At 34.9% G+C, this 21,307-nt stretch overlaps 1 protein-coding gene across 1 annotated transcript; it reads right to left on the reverse strand.

Annotated features, from left to right (window-relative positions):
* Positions 1-173: 173 nt before the first annotated feature.
* Positions 174-13,391, reverse strand: LOC146527369 (uncharacterized). The gene is made up of 5 exons (XM_085206086.1): positions 13,237-13,391; positions 8,260-8,380; positions 2,439-2,576; positions 1,512-1,673; positions 174-473 (listed from the first exon to the last, which is right to left on the reverse strand). The coding sequence occupies exons 1-5, from the start codon at positions 13,243-13,245 to the stop codon at positions 454-456; spliced, it is 450 nt and encodes a 149-aa protein (XP_085062212.1). The 5' UTR covers positions 13,246-13,391; the 3' UTR covers positions 174-453.
* Between the last annotated feature and the right edge of the window lie 7,916 nt (positions 13,392-21,307).

Raw genomic sequence — 21,307 nt, forward strand, 5'->3', positions numbered from 1 at the left:
GAACCGCCCATTTTACTTTTACGATTATGAACTATGTTTATTTGTTGTGTGTTCGAGCTAATAATATTCTTAAACCAACCAGACAATAGGTAATTGACAGATATTTGAAGTCAGTTTATTTATTTTTAATTACTACTATAATTGTTGGTTAAAGGTGTTAAATAAAACATCAATTTAAGTACTCATTTATTAATATCAAAGACTGGACTTATTAATAATAATAATAAACAAATTATTATCTAACATTTAAAGACAATGCATTGTTAATGTAGTAATTGTAACTAGAACTGTAAAATAGAAGTACAATAGAAATAATGTTTCCATACTATTTTGGCACTATTTAAATACCTAATAAGGCTGTCTATGAGAGACTGCCTTCAAGAGCGGGGAACAAATAATTTTACAATGATTTTTTTATTTTGCTAAAATGAAATTACACATTTTGTGTAAAATTTACTGACGATTTCGGCGACCTGTAACAGAAAAAATATATTAGCTTCAAACTGTATCTCGCATATAGCAGGGTTGCCGGAGTGACTAAGTATATATATGACTAAGACTATATAACAATCCATTCTTCACGTACTCCATAATTTTCTCATTAAAATACTTCCGTTCCCCACTTTCTGCTGAATTTTCGGGGCATTGCGTGTTGAGTGGCCCAACACTATTTCATTCCCTGAGTGGGAATCGTACCCCCCGGTGCTACGACGGCCCCTAAACTTAAATATTTTATTTTTTAAATTAAACAATATGTGTTTAGTACATTAATCATTTCATTTAATCCCTTTCCCCTTAAGAACAAATAACTTCAATGCGGGACTTCTAGAACGTTTGTACAGATTTCAATATAAATTACATTATGGAGGCCGTCGTGCAACGTCCGAATGTAAACGTTATGAATTTATTATCATTTACTCTCTCTCTCTCTCTCTCTCTCTCTCTCTCTCTCTCTCTCTCTCTCTCTCTCTCTCTCTCTCTCTCTCTCTCTCTCTCTCTCTCTCTCTCTCATTCTAGTAACAAGAAGTAGTGCGGCGTTAAGTTGCGCCACTTCAAATAGAATGTCTCGAAAAATGAGTGTTGCGTGAAACTGACTCATCAATTCAATTCATACTTGCACGAGAACTTTTATTTAGCTTCACCTAAAATCTATTGCTAAGGCACTCTTAAGTCACATTTCATCCATTTAGAACAATTGTGTTTTTGCGAAACCTAACACCGTGTTACCTCATATTATACTATAAGTGACAAGCTTAATGTCGCCAACCTTAAAAAAAATTATCCCTTACGATCCCAACATATCATAAATTATTACTCATTATTGTATGATGTCTCTTATCGCGACCGATGTGGGTTTGATTCTCACTCGAGGAAATGAATTATTTTCTGATAGCCAGACAAACTCAGAATCGTAATTGAAGAAGAAAGAGATAAATGGATTGTCTTAATACTAGGTATTTTCCACCATGTAAACCAAGTGGCCGTAAGAGACGGAGAGTCGCATCACTAACCCTTGTCTTTAATGGACTTGACTTGTTTGTTCTTGTTGCATTTCTTAGTGATGCGCCTGCTCTGGTCACAGGTGGGATCACTATTCGCCTTCAACATGTCCGTCCTGGACATTTCACCATTGGGGCTGCATTCACTCCAAGATGACTTCTCGTAGCGGCATGCTAGGCGATGGAGAAAAAGAGAAAGTAATTACTGAATAAATATAAACTTTATATATTACGTAACACCGTTGTGGCACAGCGGCAGAGTAACGCGGCGGTTGCGAGTTGGATTTCCACTTGGGTAGTCTCGTAAATTGCATACATTGTTCCATCAACTATAAAAGAGCTGATGATCTTCAAATGGCTGCAAATATTTATTCAATCATGGCTCAGGCTCATGCCTACGCTGCTATATGCGGGATACAGCGTGAAGCTAAAAAAAAGAAAGTTTCGATATCGTAATGGTATGTGTATGGAAGATTTATTTCATACTACATGTAAACAAATACAAAAGTTATATGAACAGGAACTTTGATAAATCAAAGTTTTATGAGGATTTTTCTATTCCTTTGGGTTTCCTTTGAGCTTCCGAAGCTTTTCAACCTCAACTTTTTATTGGAATGTGTACGTTTATGTTGAAACCAATCTCTTTAGACGTTAGCTTGATGAAATGTGTTGAACGATTTGAATAAAATTCTATTTAATTTTAAAATTGTAAATATTTTCTTTTATCTGTTAAGTTAAATTGTTTTTATTTTTTCATCGTTTTTTTATTAATTTATAATACATAATTAGGCCAGTAGTGGCGCAAGGGCACAAGCGTGCAATTGTAACGTGCGCGACAAGTTGTGCATTCGATTCCCACTCGTGGTATAAATTACACTCGCTGGCTCTCCCGAAAATTGGACTGTACGTGGCCTGGGAATTTACATAAACATAACGTACCTTTCTTGCATTTCTTCTGGATGGTCTTGGCGCGTTCGCAACTGCCGGGGTCTCCTTTCTTCAAAGTGAGTGTGCGGGACCGAATGTTGGTCTTCGGGTCGCACTCCGACCAAGCGCCGCGGACGTAGCGACAAGTTTCTGTTGAAAATATATTACTCAGGTAAATAAATATATAATTTTCATACTTGCGGTCATCGTGGCGCAGCTCTACTATCTGTAAACGCGACGGTTGCGGGTTTGATGCCCACTTGGGGGAGTGAAATCTCTATATATAATAAAACAGTAAACATATTTTGTCTGTACATTTAGTATTTTTGACTGAAATGGATAGAGGGACACGTAAAAAGAATAATAAAAAGCAAAAATATATTTTTTTATTTTCTTGTCTGTCTATCTGTATGTATGTATGATCACGCTAATCTCCGAAAGTACTGAACCGATTTTCTTAAAACTTTCACCAATTGCTTTGTTTTAACTCAACTTAACATCTAAAGTTTTCATCAAAATCGATTCATTAAAAAAAAAGTTATAGTCATTTGAATGAGCTCAAGGCATGAGTTTGCCTGCAAATATATAGCAATCCATTTCTATACTCATACTTATAATAAATCTGGAATTGGTTGTGATAAATCTGTATTTTTAACCGACTTTCAAAACAAGAACTAGGCTAGGCTTCTAAGCTAGAAAAACTTGTACTATTATTCTGTTCGAAGTTTCCAATCTTTATCCTAATACAATTCTCCTATATTCTAAAATAACATTCACTTTTACTTTCAACAATTTTTGAACGAGCTTTAAGTGGAAATGAACAGCTTACAGGAAGTGAGCGCTTAGCAAAAAGTTAATAGCAAACAGATGCGCTGTCTAAGATAAACATTGTGTGTTTCCGTTCCCCACTTTACGCTGCATTCTGGAGGCATTGCGTGTTGAGTGGCAGAACTCAACGCCGAGTTTTTTTTGTTTCGATACCAGAGCGAAGAAATGAAAATATACATTTAAATAAATATTTAATTTCCACAATAAGTCGATTTTACAGTCACACACGCCTCTGGAGTAAATAATTATGGAATACTCAGTGTATTAGTAAATATTTTATTTTTTATAAAAGTAAACTAGCGAATTTAATTATCCTGAAGAAAACAATAACTAAAATCAAAATTTGTTGAATTTAATTATTGTAATTAAATTTCGTTTATAAAAAGTAAGAGGTTGCTTTGACTTTCGCTAACTTTCGTTAACTATTAATAATATAAGTTTCTTGGTTTTCTTTTGCAGTGTACACATATCATTCAATGAATATCATAGAAGTAGACTATAGAAGCGTTGTATTCGAGGCCGTTCTGACTGAAACGCGGCAGTTGTAGGTTCGATTTCCATTTGAGGGAATGATTCTTTTTCATTTCTTCGCTCCGGCAATAAGACTCGAAGTTAAAATTCACCGCACATCACACAATATCTTAAAAAGTCAAGTTTATTAAAATATTTAAATAAATCAATAACGTTTGCCAAAACGAAAATGTTATTTAAATAAAAATAAAATTAAGCGTATCATTTATAACTAAGAGGATGCGATCTAATGGACACTGTAACACAATACTCTTCCTTCACTAAAATTCAAAACGTATGCAGTTAAAAGCCATCTAGTTATATTTTAAGCTAAAACAAAACTTACAAAACGATTTCGCCTCCACATGTCCACGATTTATCGTACGCTGTCAGAATAGATATTTAACATTTTTTTAAATAAAAAATTGTACGTCTGTATAAAATACGTATTATTTCTTTGTTAGCTATACCTCATAAAGCTGAGTAAGTAGAGGCAACCTAGTTTTAAAACTATCTATTCCTTAATTCCCGCCGAATTGTTGTTACTAATATATTTAATTAAAAATATATTAATAGCTTTCATATTAACATTGAATGACCTATAGTCCTGTTTTGAATAACTAGTTTTAAACTCACATTATTTTCCATTATAAAAATAATACTCAACAAACGATTAAGTAAAACTGGATAACCACGCCTTAAATACAGGATGTTTATAATTTGCTGTAATTATTGTATACGCGTAACATAAATACATACATTCCTAATAAGTTAAGAATGTTAATTCGTTTTTTTTCTCCACGCAGCTGTATAATGTTTATAGTTGGTAGAACAAGTACTTTAGATAGTGCTTAAACACTCGATTTTTCTAAATATGCATAAATATGAGTCGTTATAAATAATTTTATTTCATTATTTAAAACTATTTTTTTCTAGTGACTTTGACCTCATGCCCAAATGGGAACAACTAAGAATTTACATAATTGACCGAGACAACTCTGACCGCAGCTTACATAATAACTATTAACGATATCACATAATCTTCCTTTTAATTCAGAGCAACAGTTCCTGAGATTAGCGCGTGCAAACAAACTAGCAGCTTTATAATATAAGTATATATAATATATATAATTAAATAGAACACTTACCACGCCCAATCTACTATAAAAACTAAAATATTTACACAGTATTATATATATTTAAGCAGAAATAATACATATTCAACTTTTTTATATAAAACCTAATTAGATTAATTACGTTCTACAATTTACCTTTTTAATATAATAAAAACAAAAAAAACGCGAAAAAAAATATCATATTGATATTTGCTTTACACAGGCCGCAGTACTTTACTTTTGTAACGAACAAGCCGAGGTCATTAAAATAATTGAAATGGATCGCGTTTTTCATACATTCATTCTACTTTTATATTATGAAGCTGTCGTATCTCAGTTGTAATGTTATATGCGATAGTTGTGGATTCGATGCTCGCTAGATAAAGCTTAGGTAATTTTTTTATGGCAATATATAAGTAGGTTTTATCAACACGCAAACTTTTTAAAATGGGCGGTATGCTGACAGAGAAGAAGTGTTCTTTTTTCTTTTAGGTTCAAGTACATAACAGGGGAGACGAGGGAACCTGGGAGCCTAGTATTACGACTGTGCGTTTCTAATTAAGGCACTTCTGTTCCCCACTTTCCGCCGAAACCTTGAGGCATTACGTGTTAAGTGGCAGAACTCAACGCCGCGCTTTATCACACTACCAGAGCGGGAAAAAGATAACAAGTAAAATTATTTCTGTTTAAAAAGGCTATATAGGCCCAGTAGGACCGCGACTGCAAGCCTAATTGATGGTTCGGATTGGATTCGATTCTCACTCGAGGGAGTAACTAGAGATATTTAAATTATTTTTATTTTCCCTGAACCATCCAGACGACGACGTATGAAAAAACCGCTGCTAGTTAAACGAGGGGTGCTAAAAATAACCCAGACTTCCCGGTACAGGTGATGTGTTAGAATAGTATAATAGTATAAGCACTATGTAGGGTGAATATAATTGCGCAATCTACGCCTATTCAGTTGTTTTTATTGGCCTTGTTTCGTCCATTTAATGCCATAGCGTAGTATAGTTTTTTTAGTGACACGCTATATAGCACACATAGCAGGGTAAGTTGAGGGAACCTGGGAATCTAGTAAGATACTCTGTTCCTACTTAGACACTTCCCTTTACCGGTTTCCGCTGAATTCTCAAAGCATTGCGTTGAGTGGTGGAACTTAACTAGGCGCCCTAAGCTGTGGTTACCACCGAAATTAGTGATGAGATCCTCCGAGTCGGGATCAAACTCACGATCGTCAAGTTTACAGCAAAACCGCTAAGTCACTGGGCCCGACGGTCATATGATTTTTTATGGTTAGCTTATTGAATAAAGCAGCTTCAGACATAGCTGCGTAGTTATAGAGAACCTAGTGCTAAGATTGTTGTTGTCTTGTTGTTGTTGTTATCGGGAAATAAAAATTATTAATATCAACAATTTTTAATAAAAACAATTCTTCTTTATACAATTTTTATTAATCAATGTCTAAAAAAAAATGTTTTTAATGTATTTTTTTTACTCTACAAACTGTTCAAATAAATCTATTTAATTTAATTTAAATCAATAAATTTAGTATTTGGTTCATCTTAATCTAAGAATCTAAAAAAAATTATTTTACTAATAATTTTCAATTCATTTTTATCAAATAAAATAACTTATAAAACAAAACCATTTTGTTTTTGTGCGCGCCATCAAAATTTTCAGTGCCACTTGTGGCACGTGTGCCATTGGTGCGCCATCCCTGGTCTATACCAATATTGTACAGATTTTCTTAGAATGAACGCCCAATTCTCAGGAATTACTAGTTTTTTTTAAGATTCACGCTACACATGTCACGTGGCTTTGCTCGATATAGGTACCTACTATCCAAGACAAAAAGATTTTATCAATTCCAACTTGTACTTCCAATTGAGATCGGTTGTGCTCGTGGTGTAGCACAAACGTGCGACTGTAAACGCGACCGTAATAGGTTCGATTCCCACTTTTGGGAGTAAAATATTTTATATTTTCTTTTTCTCGCTTCGATAGCTAGACGTTGAGTTCCGCCACTTATCGCAATGCCTCGAGCATTCAGTGAAAAATCGAGAACGTCAGAAAAAAAAACAATTCAAATTCAGAAAAAAATGATTCCCAGGTTCCCTCTGCCTACCCTGGAGCTAAAAAACATATGAAACTTGTATATTATGTATGTATATTAGTGTACAAGATCAAACACACAACGAAAGGTCGACACGAATTTTAAAAATAGGCGAGAGTGCGGCCGTTTTTAACATCTTGCCGTTCTATTTTACACTTTGAAGAGTACGGGCTGTTCATATATGCATGTATTTGTCTGGAAAGATATTGTTTACATTTTATTTTTGTGGGCTTATAGGAATTTTATGTGGCCGTATTGGCTTAGTGTGAAAGCATGTGACTGTTTGAGCGACGGTTGTGGTTTCGATTTCCACTAGGAGGAATTTTTATATTTAAATTATCATTTCTCCGTTATGGTGGACATAGTAAGTGATAATTGATAAGTGAGACATGAATTTCACCACTCACGCGCAGTGGAACGCGGAGACCGGAATGTCTTGGCTATCTCTGCCTCCATTTCTACGCAACAAAAATCGTGAAGCTGTTTATATTGTTCCGTAAACGGGACCCTGTTACTAAGACTTCTCTGTCCCTCCGTCCTTCTGTACGTCCATTTGTCACAAGGCTGTATCTCGTGAATCGAGATAGTTAGACAGTTGAAATTTTAACAAATTAATACAATAATAAATAAACAAAAGGGTTGCCATACAACAAACGTGATTTTTATTTCCGTTTTTCTATATAATGGTACGGAACCCATAGTGCGCGAATTCGACTCGCACTTGTCCGGTTTTCTTTATAAAATATTCATAAATGTGCCATGATGACTTTTGTACCTTCATAGACTGTTATAGATAGACTTTATATACTATGCTATTAATGCTATTAAATATTCATTCAATGTACTGAAAAAGGTGAAATCCAATTGTAAGGGTATTTTTTAAAAAAATAATGAATTAAAAAAAAATCTAAAATAATCACAGGGTACATACAACAACTTCATCTTACATATCATCTTCTACATCTTCTCAAAACCTTTAAACATTATTGATAAGCTAATGTGAACTGATGCCATGGACGTATCTACAGATATTTTCCAGGGGGCCCACGTCTCTAGCATAGATGTAAATCATCCAATTATTATTATTCTTTTTTTCAGCTTCACTTCACTCCGTTCAACACGAAATGTCTCAAAAATTAGGCGAAAAATAGACAGAATGTCTTAGCATTAGGCTCGTTTTGACCACCCAGCTATAGAATATTCTTTCTACTTTCTACAAAATCGCCGCCTAATAATAATAAATCTTTTATCTTTTAAAACTAACCTCGATTCTTGGCGCCACGCTCGTTGCGCACGAGGAGCTCGTGGTCATCATGCTCGAGAGGCTCAGAAGAAGCGAGCGTCACCAGAACCATTGCACCAACGAGCCACCACCAACGGAAGTTCTGGAAAGAAGATTTGTATTAGAAAGTAGAAGTCAAATATCTTAATTTTTAAGTTCTTTAATATAACAAATATAACAAAAGTGGAGAACGGAATGAGATCTTATTAAATCTGGATAAATCAAATCTTTTCACATTAGGCGACTATGTGTAATTTAGTACTGAAGTAGCTTTTAAAGACCTCTTATCCATCTTAATGGGAGGTCACTAAGCTTAGAAAGTAGTTTTGCTGAGAGAATCGGAAAAATAATATTAGCAGTAGCTTTTTGTCTTTTTAGATTAGAAACTGTTCGGATATTAAGTATTTTGTCTTACTCCAAAACGTTAATTAATATTTAATTGACATTAGGACCGCTCTTGCAATATTTTATATGCATATATTATGTTTCCATTTTAAAATAATGTATGATTATTTAATGAATGAAACATGAAAGTCAATCAAAACAATTGTATCAGTGGCGATAAAATAACAGCTTTGTTTTTATATGAAAGATACGAAATAAGGCACTTAGCACTAGAAGATGAATGGATAAGTCTCCCTGTAAAGAACATTAGACATACTTATAAATTAATTTACACTGTAGTAGTTATGTATGTGCAAAAATATATAAAATTTCTTAACAATATTATAATTTCGCAAAAGCTATATAAGTAAGTGTCGAACCTGTTATATATTTCTAACTATGTAATCATTATCTCGATTAGAATTTTCAACTGATTTGAATTGCTGTTTACTGAACGTGATATAGCGCGGTATTGTCGCTTTGCTTCGATACACAACAATCGCTAGGCTTAGGATTTGAATTGACATTATGTCATAACTATTAACATACATACTAATCATTGTAAAAAGTAATATATATTTGTTTTTTTTTAACTTCGGGGTAGGCGGAGGTAACCTAGTGTCAAGACATTCCGTTAACACGCTCCACTCAATTTTCGTTACATTGCTGTATTGTCACCAGAGCAAGTAAATGAAAATAGTTAATTCTCCCGATCGGGAATCGAAGTCATAGGCGTGAGGTTTACTTACAGTCTAACGCTAGATACATACTTTTGACGTACATTAGTTAGTGTAGTATTGAACATTGTTAGGCATGTAGGTTAGGGAGCGTAGGGGAGCACTAAGACAGGATTTAAGCAAATTCCTTCCGAAAGGGGGAAAAGATGGAATTTTTCATTTTACGCTTTGGAGAGATGAGATGAAGATGGGCATAGGAAGGACGGAGTCGGCTGGCCGTGCCAACCCCAGAATGGTCTGGTTATCCCAGAAATTCTAATTACAACAAAATTTACACGAACATATCTGTTCAAAGCTAGTCCAGCGCCTCCCCAGAAAATATCTCTAGATAGGCTAATGGGTACTGAAATATAATACTTATAGTAAAATAATAACGTTTATTATTTTTATTTGTCATTCCAGATTTTATAAACAATGGCTACGAACTCGAGTCAATGGCCTCGTATCTTTGAATTATATATAGCATTATTTATATAGCGTAACGTCATCCGTTTGGTCTTAAAAATATGAAGATATTAGCACAACGTCGCGCAGGGACACAAGCGTGTGATTGTAAATGCGACGGTTGTGGGTTCGATTACCACTCGAGGGATAATAAATAAATATTTATTTAAATTTAATATTTTCATTTCTTTGCTCTGCTAACAACGCATAGCGCGGCGTTGAGTTGCGCCTCAAGAATTCGGAAAGTAGGAAACGGCAGTTTCTCAATGTATAGAAAATTGGACAAAAGTGTAGAAAGGAGTGTCTTAACACTAGATTCCCAAAAATATCTGATATAATGTAAATATTATTAGAGGCGTTTATTTATATATAAAACTGGCGGACGCGCGAAGCTTCGCTTGCTTATTTAGGGGTGAATTCTAGAAAACAATGAAACACATATAAATTAAATATTTTTAAGTCTAAATTTCAAATTTTATAGAAATTGGTGGCGATTTAAAGATTTTTTATACAAATTTTCAACCCCTTATTTGCACCCTTAAGGGGAGAATTTTAGAAAACGATAAAAAACGTGTTCAATGAAATACTTTTTAAAAATTATAATACGTGCCGATTTAAATGTTTTTTCCATACAAACTTTCGACCCCTATTTCACCCCTTTTTTTAAGCCTAAAATTTTTCAAAATCCCTTCTTAGTGGATGTCCTGATTACGAAAGTAAACATCTGTCCAAATGTCACGTTTCTACGCACAGCGGTTACGGCTGTGCGTGCGTCTTACCTCAGTCAGTGAGGACAAGTCCTTTTATATATATAGATTACATTTTTTTAAATCGACTTTATATAAACCATGATGTATTCTTTTCAGTCTCTCGCTGTATGCTGCACAGACAGAACGTCAAGACACTATTCTCTGTTTCCCGACATTATCCATTCCCCTGAGTGGATATCAAACCTATAACCCTCATTACAATAAGTAGGTATAGTTGTTTCATAGACATAGGTGTTTTCGTAATTTAAGCAACTGTTACTATTACAATGTTGCAAATAGTTTACTAGTTTCTAAAAGGAAATAATACATCAAACGTATCAATATTCATTTGAAATATGTTCCGCATATTACGTTGTAGGCGTATAATATTTTTTTTTCATGAATTTATTAAAACGCAATACAAAATTTGCAATTGTGAAACCACTTTTTTAATATATTTATTAATTACCTAAAAAGGAAGGAAGAGAAATTTTTCATTTTCTACTTTTTATGAATTAAGGCCATTGAAATTTTTATTTTAATTTATATTTTAATTTGTCCGCTCTGGTGTCGAGGCAAAGCGTGGCGTTGAACGCCACTCAACTCGCAATATCTCTAGAATTCGGCGGAAAATGGAGAACGGAGTGTCTTAACACGAGGTTCCCTGTGCCTACCCTACTGTGTACGTGATACAGAGTGAAGCTGAAGTTGAATGATGGGTGACGGAATAGTTTTTTTTTTATGTTTTTCTTTTTCATATTCACGATCACACACATACACACCACTTAAACACTAAGAACCTAGTGCTAAGACCGTTCTCTACTTTCCGCCCAAATTCGAATACTTAAGTGATAAGTGGCGGAACATAACGCTACGCTGTGTCTAGCCAAGGCAGGGGAAATAAAAGTATTTTATTCGCTCAAGTTCAAAACTAGCGTAGATAGACATTAAATTTTTTTACAGTCTTTTCCACACGCTTGTACCCCTGCGCCACGACTGGCTTCAGGCACTATATCATTATAATTTCAAGATAGGCACAGGGATCCTTGGAACATAGTGTTAAGACACTCCGTTCCAATTAAGACACTTACGGTATATAGAAATGATAGCAAAATCACAACGTTAAGTATCAAATCAATGGAAAATGGAAGGAATCCGTTGTTAAAAAAAAGTTTACGTTTACACTAAAAATATATATGAATTAAATAAGTAAAATAAATAAAGCTGGCTGAGGAGAACACTTTATTTTCGACATGGACTTATATTAGCTTCCCTTGGCGCGACAATTCTTGATTGATGCGGTAGTTTAGTTTATAGCGGATGAGTAGTACATGTATGTGTACAATGTACATATATACTAAGTTTTGATATACACCTCTAAATACATATTATATTATTATTGGAGGAATAAGTTATTTTCATTTCCTCGCTCTGGTGACGAGGCAAAACGCCAACCAAACCAAACAACACGCTATTACTAAAAATTAAAAAAAAATATACAAAAACTATTATAATAACGAATATTTCAAAGGAAATATTGTATAAAAATAATCTTTCATTGAATAAAGAACGCGTTAAGCTATAATATAAGGATATCTCGATTCCATTACTAAAATAAACTGGGGTCAATGAAAGTCAGTAGATAACGGACAGATATATGTATGTCTGTTAGTGCATTCACTCATGAACGTTATTATTTATTTGATATTATATAGAACGGATATTGTTAGACAGACTGCGATGGTACCGGGTCAAAAATAAAGTTAAAGATTTTTTTATACGATCGTTGTGGGTTCGAATCCCACTCGTAGGATTATATTGAAAATATTTATTCGCACCGGTAAACTAAGCGGGGCGTTGAGTTACTTTTTTATTATTTATTTTTATTGGATTTAGCATTTTTTGCTTTTTATACATATACATCACTTTATAAAAAAAAATAAGAACGGAGATTCTTAACTATATTTTATTTTTGCCTATCCTGACTAAAAATAGAAATGTTTATTCAATATTTTCCTTGTTTTGTGTTAAAGTTTATCTATTACACTGATAACAAAAAAAATATAATAACAAAATGTGAACGGCTAATGACTTACAAAAAGTAACTATAAACAAAATGATTAAATTATATTAGTGTACATGAACATAAAATTTAATTTAATATAAAAAAATATTTTCGTCTATAGAAATACTCGGGCCCATTGTCTCTAAGTATCGAATTTTCGCGCAAAGGGCGCTTAAGCCACGTGAGTTATCTGATAACTGCAGCCCTGACCTAATTTTTTACTTCTAAATACATAGAAAAAAGTTAAAACAAAAAACATACAATCAATGCCACATTTCTCCGTTATTCATTTACACAGTTTAGCAGAATCTTCAACTATTTCTTAAAAAAATGTGTAAAACACAAAACAGATGGTCCTTTAATAACACGAAAAAAAAGCTTTGTTAAAAAAACAAATCTACACATGTCCTCAAACTGCATTCGTACCAACTTATGGCGGGACACAACTACATTTAACATGTTATTAATAACAAAAAAATTCGCTTTCAAAGCTTTTCTAAAATAACAATATGAAATTAAACTGTCAATTATAAATTTTTCAGTTATATTTCTATACAAAAATACAGTAAAATCCACTTACTTCCATCATTATATACGTCGGGCTGGCTGGCGGACGTGTGATCGACACCAGTTCGGTAAAGAGAATGACGCTACAGTGCTCTACATCGGTTTCACACCAGGACTACGTATATTGATCTGTCTCGTCCTTACCACCCCCGCCCTAAGGCCCTGTAGGAAAGATATATTACATCTTAGATGGCCGGATTTACATCGGAGATTTTGGTGTGTATAAGGAATTCGGGGTTTTTTGGGGGGTTAGGGGTAGAAAAAAAAATATTTAATTATATTATGTCTAAAATCGGAGAAATTAGGTCGTTTAAACATGTTAAATTATTTTAATTTTCAGCTTCGGTCGAGTGAAGAGCGGTGTTGGATTTCGCATTGTCTCGTTTGATAGAGTGGGGAACGGAGTGACTTAATATTAAGTGTTGTCTGTTTGTATTGTTAAACGATACAAAAGTGATTAAATTAAAACTATTCTCCTTTTGGAGAATGAACTATTTAATATTTTCGTTTCGGCGTTGAGTTCCACGTCTCATCATGCAATGACTGCAAAACTCAACTGGAAGTGGGGAACGGAGTGTCTTAACACAAGATGCCCTCCGCGGCAAATAGCAAGAATATTTTTTTTTATAAATAAATTATTGTATAAGTAAAATATACTCGTAAAATTATATATTTATTTGTTAAAAAAATCTGCTGCACGCTGTCCCGCAAATTCGTTCCCCACTTTGCGTCGAATTGTGGAGGCATTGCGTGTTTACCACCAGACCAGCTCGATACCAGAACGAAGAAAATGGAAATACAAACTTTAAATAAATATATCATTTTCTCGATCGGGGGTCGAACCGACAACCAGTCGGCTTACAGTCACACTTTGTTCCCCTGCACCACTATTAAAAATAATGAAGGAATTATATATATGTATATTTTACATAATTAAGTGCGATGCTAAAGTAATCACTAATGAACACAATTAGTTTCAATTCATTAATAGATTAATTAATATTTCTAGAAACGTATTAGTATTATGTTGTGTTGGTAATAAATAGGTTAATTATATTAATATTATTTGTATTTTAGTTTAGTTTCACGCAGTATCCCGCGTATAAGACGACATGAAAAGAATTAATTCTTCCGAAAAGGGATCGAATCCATTTTTTTCAATTATTATTTGTAAGTAAATGTAATAAATGATTCATGATCTTTTATCTATGATAAAAAATTTTAACCTACTGCGACGAATTCTCAAGAGAAGGGTTGTTTTAGCGCATACGAGTGTGTATGGATGTCCGTTCCTTTGTTCCCTTGTAACTGTTAAACAAGTGAAACGATTTTGATTTGTCTTGATGGTGCGATGTTTTTTTTTTGTACCATAGTTTTTTTTATACTTATATTATAGTTTCATTTCCTCGATTGGGAACGGTATCCATAACCTGTTGCGCTTACGGTTTTACGCTTGTGCTTCTGCACCACGACTGACCTGAAATACAAAAAATTTACAAAACATACATTTTTTAACAGAAAATTTTGAAAATAATTTAAAATAAAATTTACAAGCGAAATCATTATATTTTGCCGTGACTCTAATATTAAAAAATGAAGTAGCGACGAATAGTAATATTGTCGTCTACGAATGTTTCGCTCAAAGAAACTATAGCTGCTGCTTTCTGAAATGCTGTGAAATATGAGTATTTATTAAATGTCCGACTATTTGACGTCTGGATTTGAAGTTTAAGAAAGAACTTCTAGGGAAGAAATAAATCTATACTCCTATCTATATTAATATTATAAACCTGGAAATTTTGCTTGGATGAACGCACGTAGCTCCGAAACTATTGGTTTATGGGTCATAATCAGAAAAAGTGTACATTTTGTGTCTTTTCTTGTCCCGCTACTTTGAATGCGTTTTAAAAATACAATTTTAAAGATAATTTAAATATTTTGCCATTTACGATAAATTTACTTATTAACTTAAAGATTTTTGTAATAGTTTAAATGTATTAAGGCTAATAATAGTATTTTTTGTTAGTTGCAAAAAACCTTTCAAAACGCTTCCATACAATTTTTCGTGTCCCATTCACCACTTTACTTTTTAGAAATGGATTTGTTACGAATATTTATGGTTTTATTTGATTTCAGATATGTTAATATTACTTTGCTTTATGCATAATATTAAATAGAACTACTTTTATTGATACATTATTTAATAAATAATATATATGAATTAAGTAAATTTGTCCCAAAATATTGTCTTTTTGTTACTCAGGGCTAGTAACGTACAATTAAAATATGAACGCAATTATTTTGAATGGTGTTTAATATTAGTTTTTATTGGGGCACCATATTTCTAAAAGTCAATGCTGTCGTAGCTACAACCAGTAGTGTTCTCGCAGCAGTAGAGGGGTTCAAATGTTTTAGAGTGAATGCGTGAAATTACATCTCAGGGTTATAAACGGCTTTTATTTTGGTAAGTATTCTATAATTTCGTTTTCTTCTTTATGTTATTTGCTTCTTTTTATAAAATCTCAAAAAAGAACTTCAGGGCTTGCACATGCAACACATGGCTTATAAGCAAATATTTAAAAAGGTTAGAATTTCTCAGACGTTATTCTCAATTTTGTTATATTTCGTTACGTAACGAAACTGAGAAAATATGAAACCTAGTTCATAATTACGTTACCATCGGAAGATATGTATATAAAAAAAAATTGATGGCATATGAAAAAAATAATTACTTATGATAAAATAATGGCATAAGATAAAAATAATTACTATAATTACTTTTGATAACGTAAAGTAACTAAAAATAATGTTTTTTAAGTTTTTTGCCTGTTTGCTTGTTTGTCTAATGTGTTTGTGCACGCTTATCTCAGAAACGGCTTAAGCGATTTAGTTAAAAACATTTTTTTATTCTTCCTGAAATTAGTTGTGATTTTGTAATTACTATTTTTTTCTCTGGAGATAGTGAATTAATAAATATGTAGCTCAAGCGGGTGAGGCTTTTATTTAAAAACAAATACGTTCTGTACTAGCGTTGTTAAAGATCTAAACAATAAACATGAAATATTATTAAATACTTATTGATAAATATTTTTTTATTTTCAGTAAGCGTCATGGCTCCTATGTCAAATGCTGAAAGACAATAAAGATATAGAGAACGTCTTAAACAGACCAATCTTATTAAATATGAAGATATGCGGAATTAACACTTACAAAGTTAATTCCAGTGATAACGACTCAAATTTTGATATATTTTAAAGTGGATTTAATTTTATCATTAACTTTGTGATCTCTAGAAATATAAGTTTATTACGTTACGAACTACCATTATTATATTGTTAATATTGTCACTTTGTTGTTTTCTTACATTTATAATCTGTTAAATCAACGATTGAATCTTTAAAATTATAATTTGTTTCTCATTAAATAAAAAAAACAATAGTTTTATTCATATAATATTCTTATTTTGTTGTGTATAATGCCTTATGTCATCAGTTTCGTAACAAACATTATCAGTGTTGTTACTTATCAGTTACGTTACAAATTCGAAAATGTCCACTTTTCTGATTATGACCCTTATATGAAAATATATGTCAGTATTGGATAGTTCATATAACATTATAGCGAATTCTGGAGGCATTGCGTGTTGAGTGGCGAAACTCAACGCCGTGCTTTACCTCGACTCCAGAGCGAAGAAATGAAAATATTAAATATTTCATTTCCTCGAGTGGGAATAGAACACACAACATGTTTAAAACGCGTGTACAGTCCCACATTCCACATCTGCCCCTGCGCCATGACCGGCCTCATAATAATTACATTTCGTTAATCGTGTTTATGTGGCCTACTAAATTCTGACTGCAGGTGTGGAATTTCCTAGTTACTTCCACCTGTCCACGCGAAAAAAAACGATCGTAGTGTCTATATTTTTAAACCTACCCTGTTATATTCGGTCGATTAACGAAAACAAATCTATCTATACTTCTATACTAATATTATAAATATAAAAATTTATTTTGTTCAACACATTTTTCTCCAAAACTACGGCTTCTAATGAAAACATATTTTAGATTCAGATATTCCATTTATATACTAGGAAATCTTTAGGCTATACTTAATCTTCTTCTTCGTGTCAATGATTGGAGAATTCATATCATATTTTGCCAGTATTTAGCCACGTCGACTGCGGCGTCTGTTGCCTCCATCAGATCGTCATGTGAGCAGGTGAATGGACATTTCGGGCAGGAGAGTAAGTGTGCCATCGTTTGTGGGTCGGCGCCACAGTCACAGGGTGACTTATCACTCAGTTCGTACCCCCATCTCACGAGAAGCTCATTGCTTCGGCCAACCTGGCTCCGTAAGCGATTAAGTGACTTCCATGTAGGCCATTGCAAGTTGTAACCTGCGGGTAGGCACTCTTTGGGGGGGACAAAGCCTGAAGGTTGTGGGTAGATTGTCTGCCATAACCGTACCCTAGCGCGACTCGGAATGCAATCTACTGTGGCGACTTTTCAAGCGGGCACGAGGTGCGGTGTAGCCATAGAGTGGGTGCCGAGGGTCTTTTTCCTGACGCATTTTTTCGACAGAACATGCCAGAGGGTAGACCTTATTTAGTGGTGTGGGCTTAAGGCAACCAGTAATTATTCGACAAGTCTCATTTAATGCTATGTCCACCTCCTTAGCATGAGCGGAACGGTGCCAAACTGGACACGCATATTCACCTGCAGAGAAAGATAGAGCGAGGCCTGTTGTACGAAGTACGTGCGGAGATGCCCCCCAATGTGTTCTCGTTAGCCGACGGAGCAGATTATTTCTTGCACATACTTTTTGTTTGGTATACAGGCAGTGAGCTTTAAATGTTAGAGACCTGTCCAGTATGACTCCCAGGTATCGTGGTTGTGGACAGTGTTGAATATGAGCACCTCGCCAAGATATTTGAAGAGGCCTGTTTGCTTCACGGTTCCTCAGGTGGAACGCACACGACTGAGTTTTAGACGGGTTGGGTTTAAGAGCGTTATCGTCATAGTAAGAGACGAGTGCGCTTAGCTGTCTTCAGCAAACTTTCCACCTCCTCAAAACATGACGCCTGAGCAGCCAAAGCAAGGTCATCGGCATAGAGGAATTGACGGGTGTTTGGAGTTTTTGGTTGATCATTGGTATAAATGGAAAACAAGGCCGGGGCTAAGACACTCCCCTGTGGGAGGCCATTTTTCTGACTGCGCCACCTGCTTTTGTTACGATTAAGGTGAACCTGGAATCTTCTGTTGTTTAAGATATCTCTTAGTATGCGGACGAAGCCTTGTCCGTTAGTTATGTTGTGAACTTTAACTAGGAGTCTACGAATGTTGACGGTATCATATGCAGCTGTTAAATCAACAAAGACAACGCCAGTTATTCTCCTGCTTTCAAATCCGTCCTCAATAGCCTGTACAAGATTCAAAGTTTGCCTAGTGCAGGACTTGCCAGGACGAAAACCAGCTTGCTCTGGGATTAGGTGTTTCTCAAGTAAAGGCGTCAGGCGGTTTAAAAGCATCCTCTCAAAAAGTTGAATGTATGGCTTAATAGCGATATGGGGCGGAAACTTTTCGGATCATCTGGGCTTTTACCTGGTTTTAACAGAGCTATGATTTTGGCCCGCCTCCAGACCTTTGGGATTGTGTAGAGTTTAAGGCATGAGTTAAACATTGCTAATAGCCATGAGATAGCTACGGGACCCAAGTGATTAATTTGTTCCGTAGTAAGGTCGTCCAAACCAGCCGCTTTTCCATTTTTTAAGGATTTAATGCATGTTACTATTTCGGCTAGTACAAAGGGTTTGCTGATGGCATCGGTATTGTCAGTCGGTGTGATAAGCGGCTTTGGTTCCCTGGGCAGGCGGTGGGGTGGCTTTCCATTTAAAAGAAGCTGATGGGCAACTTGATTGGCAGTTACTTGACCAGAGTTTGTAGCATTTGGGGGGTCGCCAGTTAGTTTTTTAATGGTGTTCCATGCCTTCTTGCTGTTATGAGTCATGTCAACGGAAGATACAAGCTGAACCCAGCTGTTTTTTCGGCTTTCAGCAATTGTCCGCATAAGTTCCTCTCCAGCCAGAATGGTGTCCTCAGAAAAAGGGTCTTTGGTGTAGAGCGATTCATAAGTAGAAAGCAGCTTAGCAGACTGATCCTCAAGGCCTGGGATGTACAGGCACCGACAGCCGCGAGGTATGTGCTTACGAGCTGATTCCCAGATGATATCCACAAATAAATCGTAGTTCTGCGGGGTTGGTTCTACATCTATCAGCTTAGACTCCACGTACTCAGAAAAGGCCCGCCATTTGGCTTTCCTAAAATTAAACCGTCTTCTAAAGGGAACCACAACAGGAGTTATCGCTGCTTGAATTTGGCAGGAAATAGGTCTATGTTGCGTGTGTGGGATGGGCTCATGAACGTAATAATAATAATGTGAGCTGGGTGATCAGTAATTTTTATGTCGATTGGGCCAAAGGGAATGTTTGGGGGTTTATAGATTGATGTGACACTACAGTTTCGGAAATCAGCGGTAATAACTTCTATATCATTTTGGGTGGCTACGGATATAGCATCGATAATTGCAGCTGGGTTAGCAAACATTGCGCTTCCATATTTTTCGTGTGGGATCTCGGCTATAAGTATCATGCCTGAGATATAGGGTCTGGAATGGTTTGCATCTCTATGTGTCTCCTGGACGCACAAAATGTCGCAAGCGGTATTTTTACAGAGATTCGCGAGTAATTCGGATTTTATGGAAGAAAAACCTTCGATGTTAATAGATATTACCGTGAGAGCTGCTCGGTAAGGGTTAAGGTTAGAATCGTCACAATCAGCGTGGTCACTTATTTGGCCCTGAGATAGGCAGTTACTGGCTTTTTGAGCATTCCAATTCATTGTGGGGACAGGATCAGTCAGCCTAGGCCCTGCGTTACCGGACCTAGCTGCTTCCAGGGTGCGCCACGTGGAGGCTCCTATCGTGCACCCCTCGTTATACTTAATTAAACATTCCATTAATCCTTGCGATGTAGCCCACAGCACTTGGGACCAGCGTTAACTAGTTATTTCTGTTTGACCACATGAAAGAAGCCGCATGTAAATACTAGTAGTAACGGTGTGTTACGATACCGAAAATAACACATAAATATTTTAACTAACAGGCAAAGTTTCAGTCGGAAACTAGTTTGTTATAAGATACTTACTCAAGGAACTTCTTTTCATGGAATTAGTTACTATACAGTGTATCTTACAAGAACTTAAAGCCTTATCTTGTTTCCCTTATCTTTCTTTACTTTACTTTGCAGGCATTCAACTAAGAAATTCGTTCTAAAATAGAAATTTTGGAGTTTAGGATATTAAAAATGTATGTGCAATTCCTAGGAAATCCTCTTATAGTCGCAAGGTAAAGCACATACCTGACTGTATAGTAACTACATGTGTGTGAAAATGGGAGCCAAGTTCAGTATTAAGAATATGATAAGCTTCTCTACTTTACCGATTAAAGTTTAGAGATTACGGATGCCGAATTCGCTAATTCACTTGTATTTTTCATAAAACAAAAAAAATATATAATAAAATTATGCTATAGATTAGTAATAATTACCGAAATCATGGTTATCATCATTAACTATCATTTAATTGTAAAAGTATTGACAAATCGATACGATTTCTAAAATAAAAAGAATAAATAAGAACCCAACTATTTTTCCACAATTCTCCTTTTTTACACACAATTAGCTAAGAAATTGAGCCAGATAACTAAATTCCATGCATTTTTAACTACTTCCTATGTCATCCAGAAGTGGGTTAAGTTTATGACCATCGTGGCGCAAGAGCACAAGTGCGCGACTGTACACTCTACGATTATTGGTTCAATTCCCTCTTGAGGTAATGAAATATTTCATATTTTCATTTTCCTCGCTCTAGTAGCGACGCAATGAGCGGCGTTGATCTCCACTACTCCACACGCAATTCCTCTAGATTCGACGGAAAGTGGAGAACGAAGTTCTTTTAATGGAAATAGAGTAATAGAGCAATAGAGATAAACGGTAACGTGAAGGTAAAAAGAAATATCCATCGACT

This window comes from Heliconius melpomene, chromosome 21 (genome assembly GCF_056956725.1).
Source record: "Heliconius melpomene rosina isolate 202511_hmr_F chromosome 21, ASM5695672v1, whole genome shotgun sequence".
NCBI lineage: Eukaryota > Metazoa > Arthropoda > Insecta > Lepidoptera > Nymphalidae > Heliconius > Heliconius melpomene.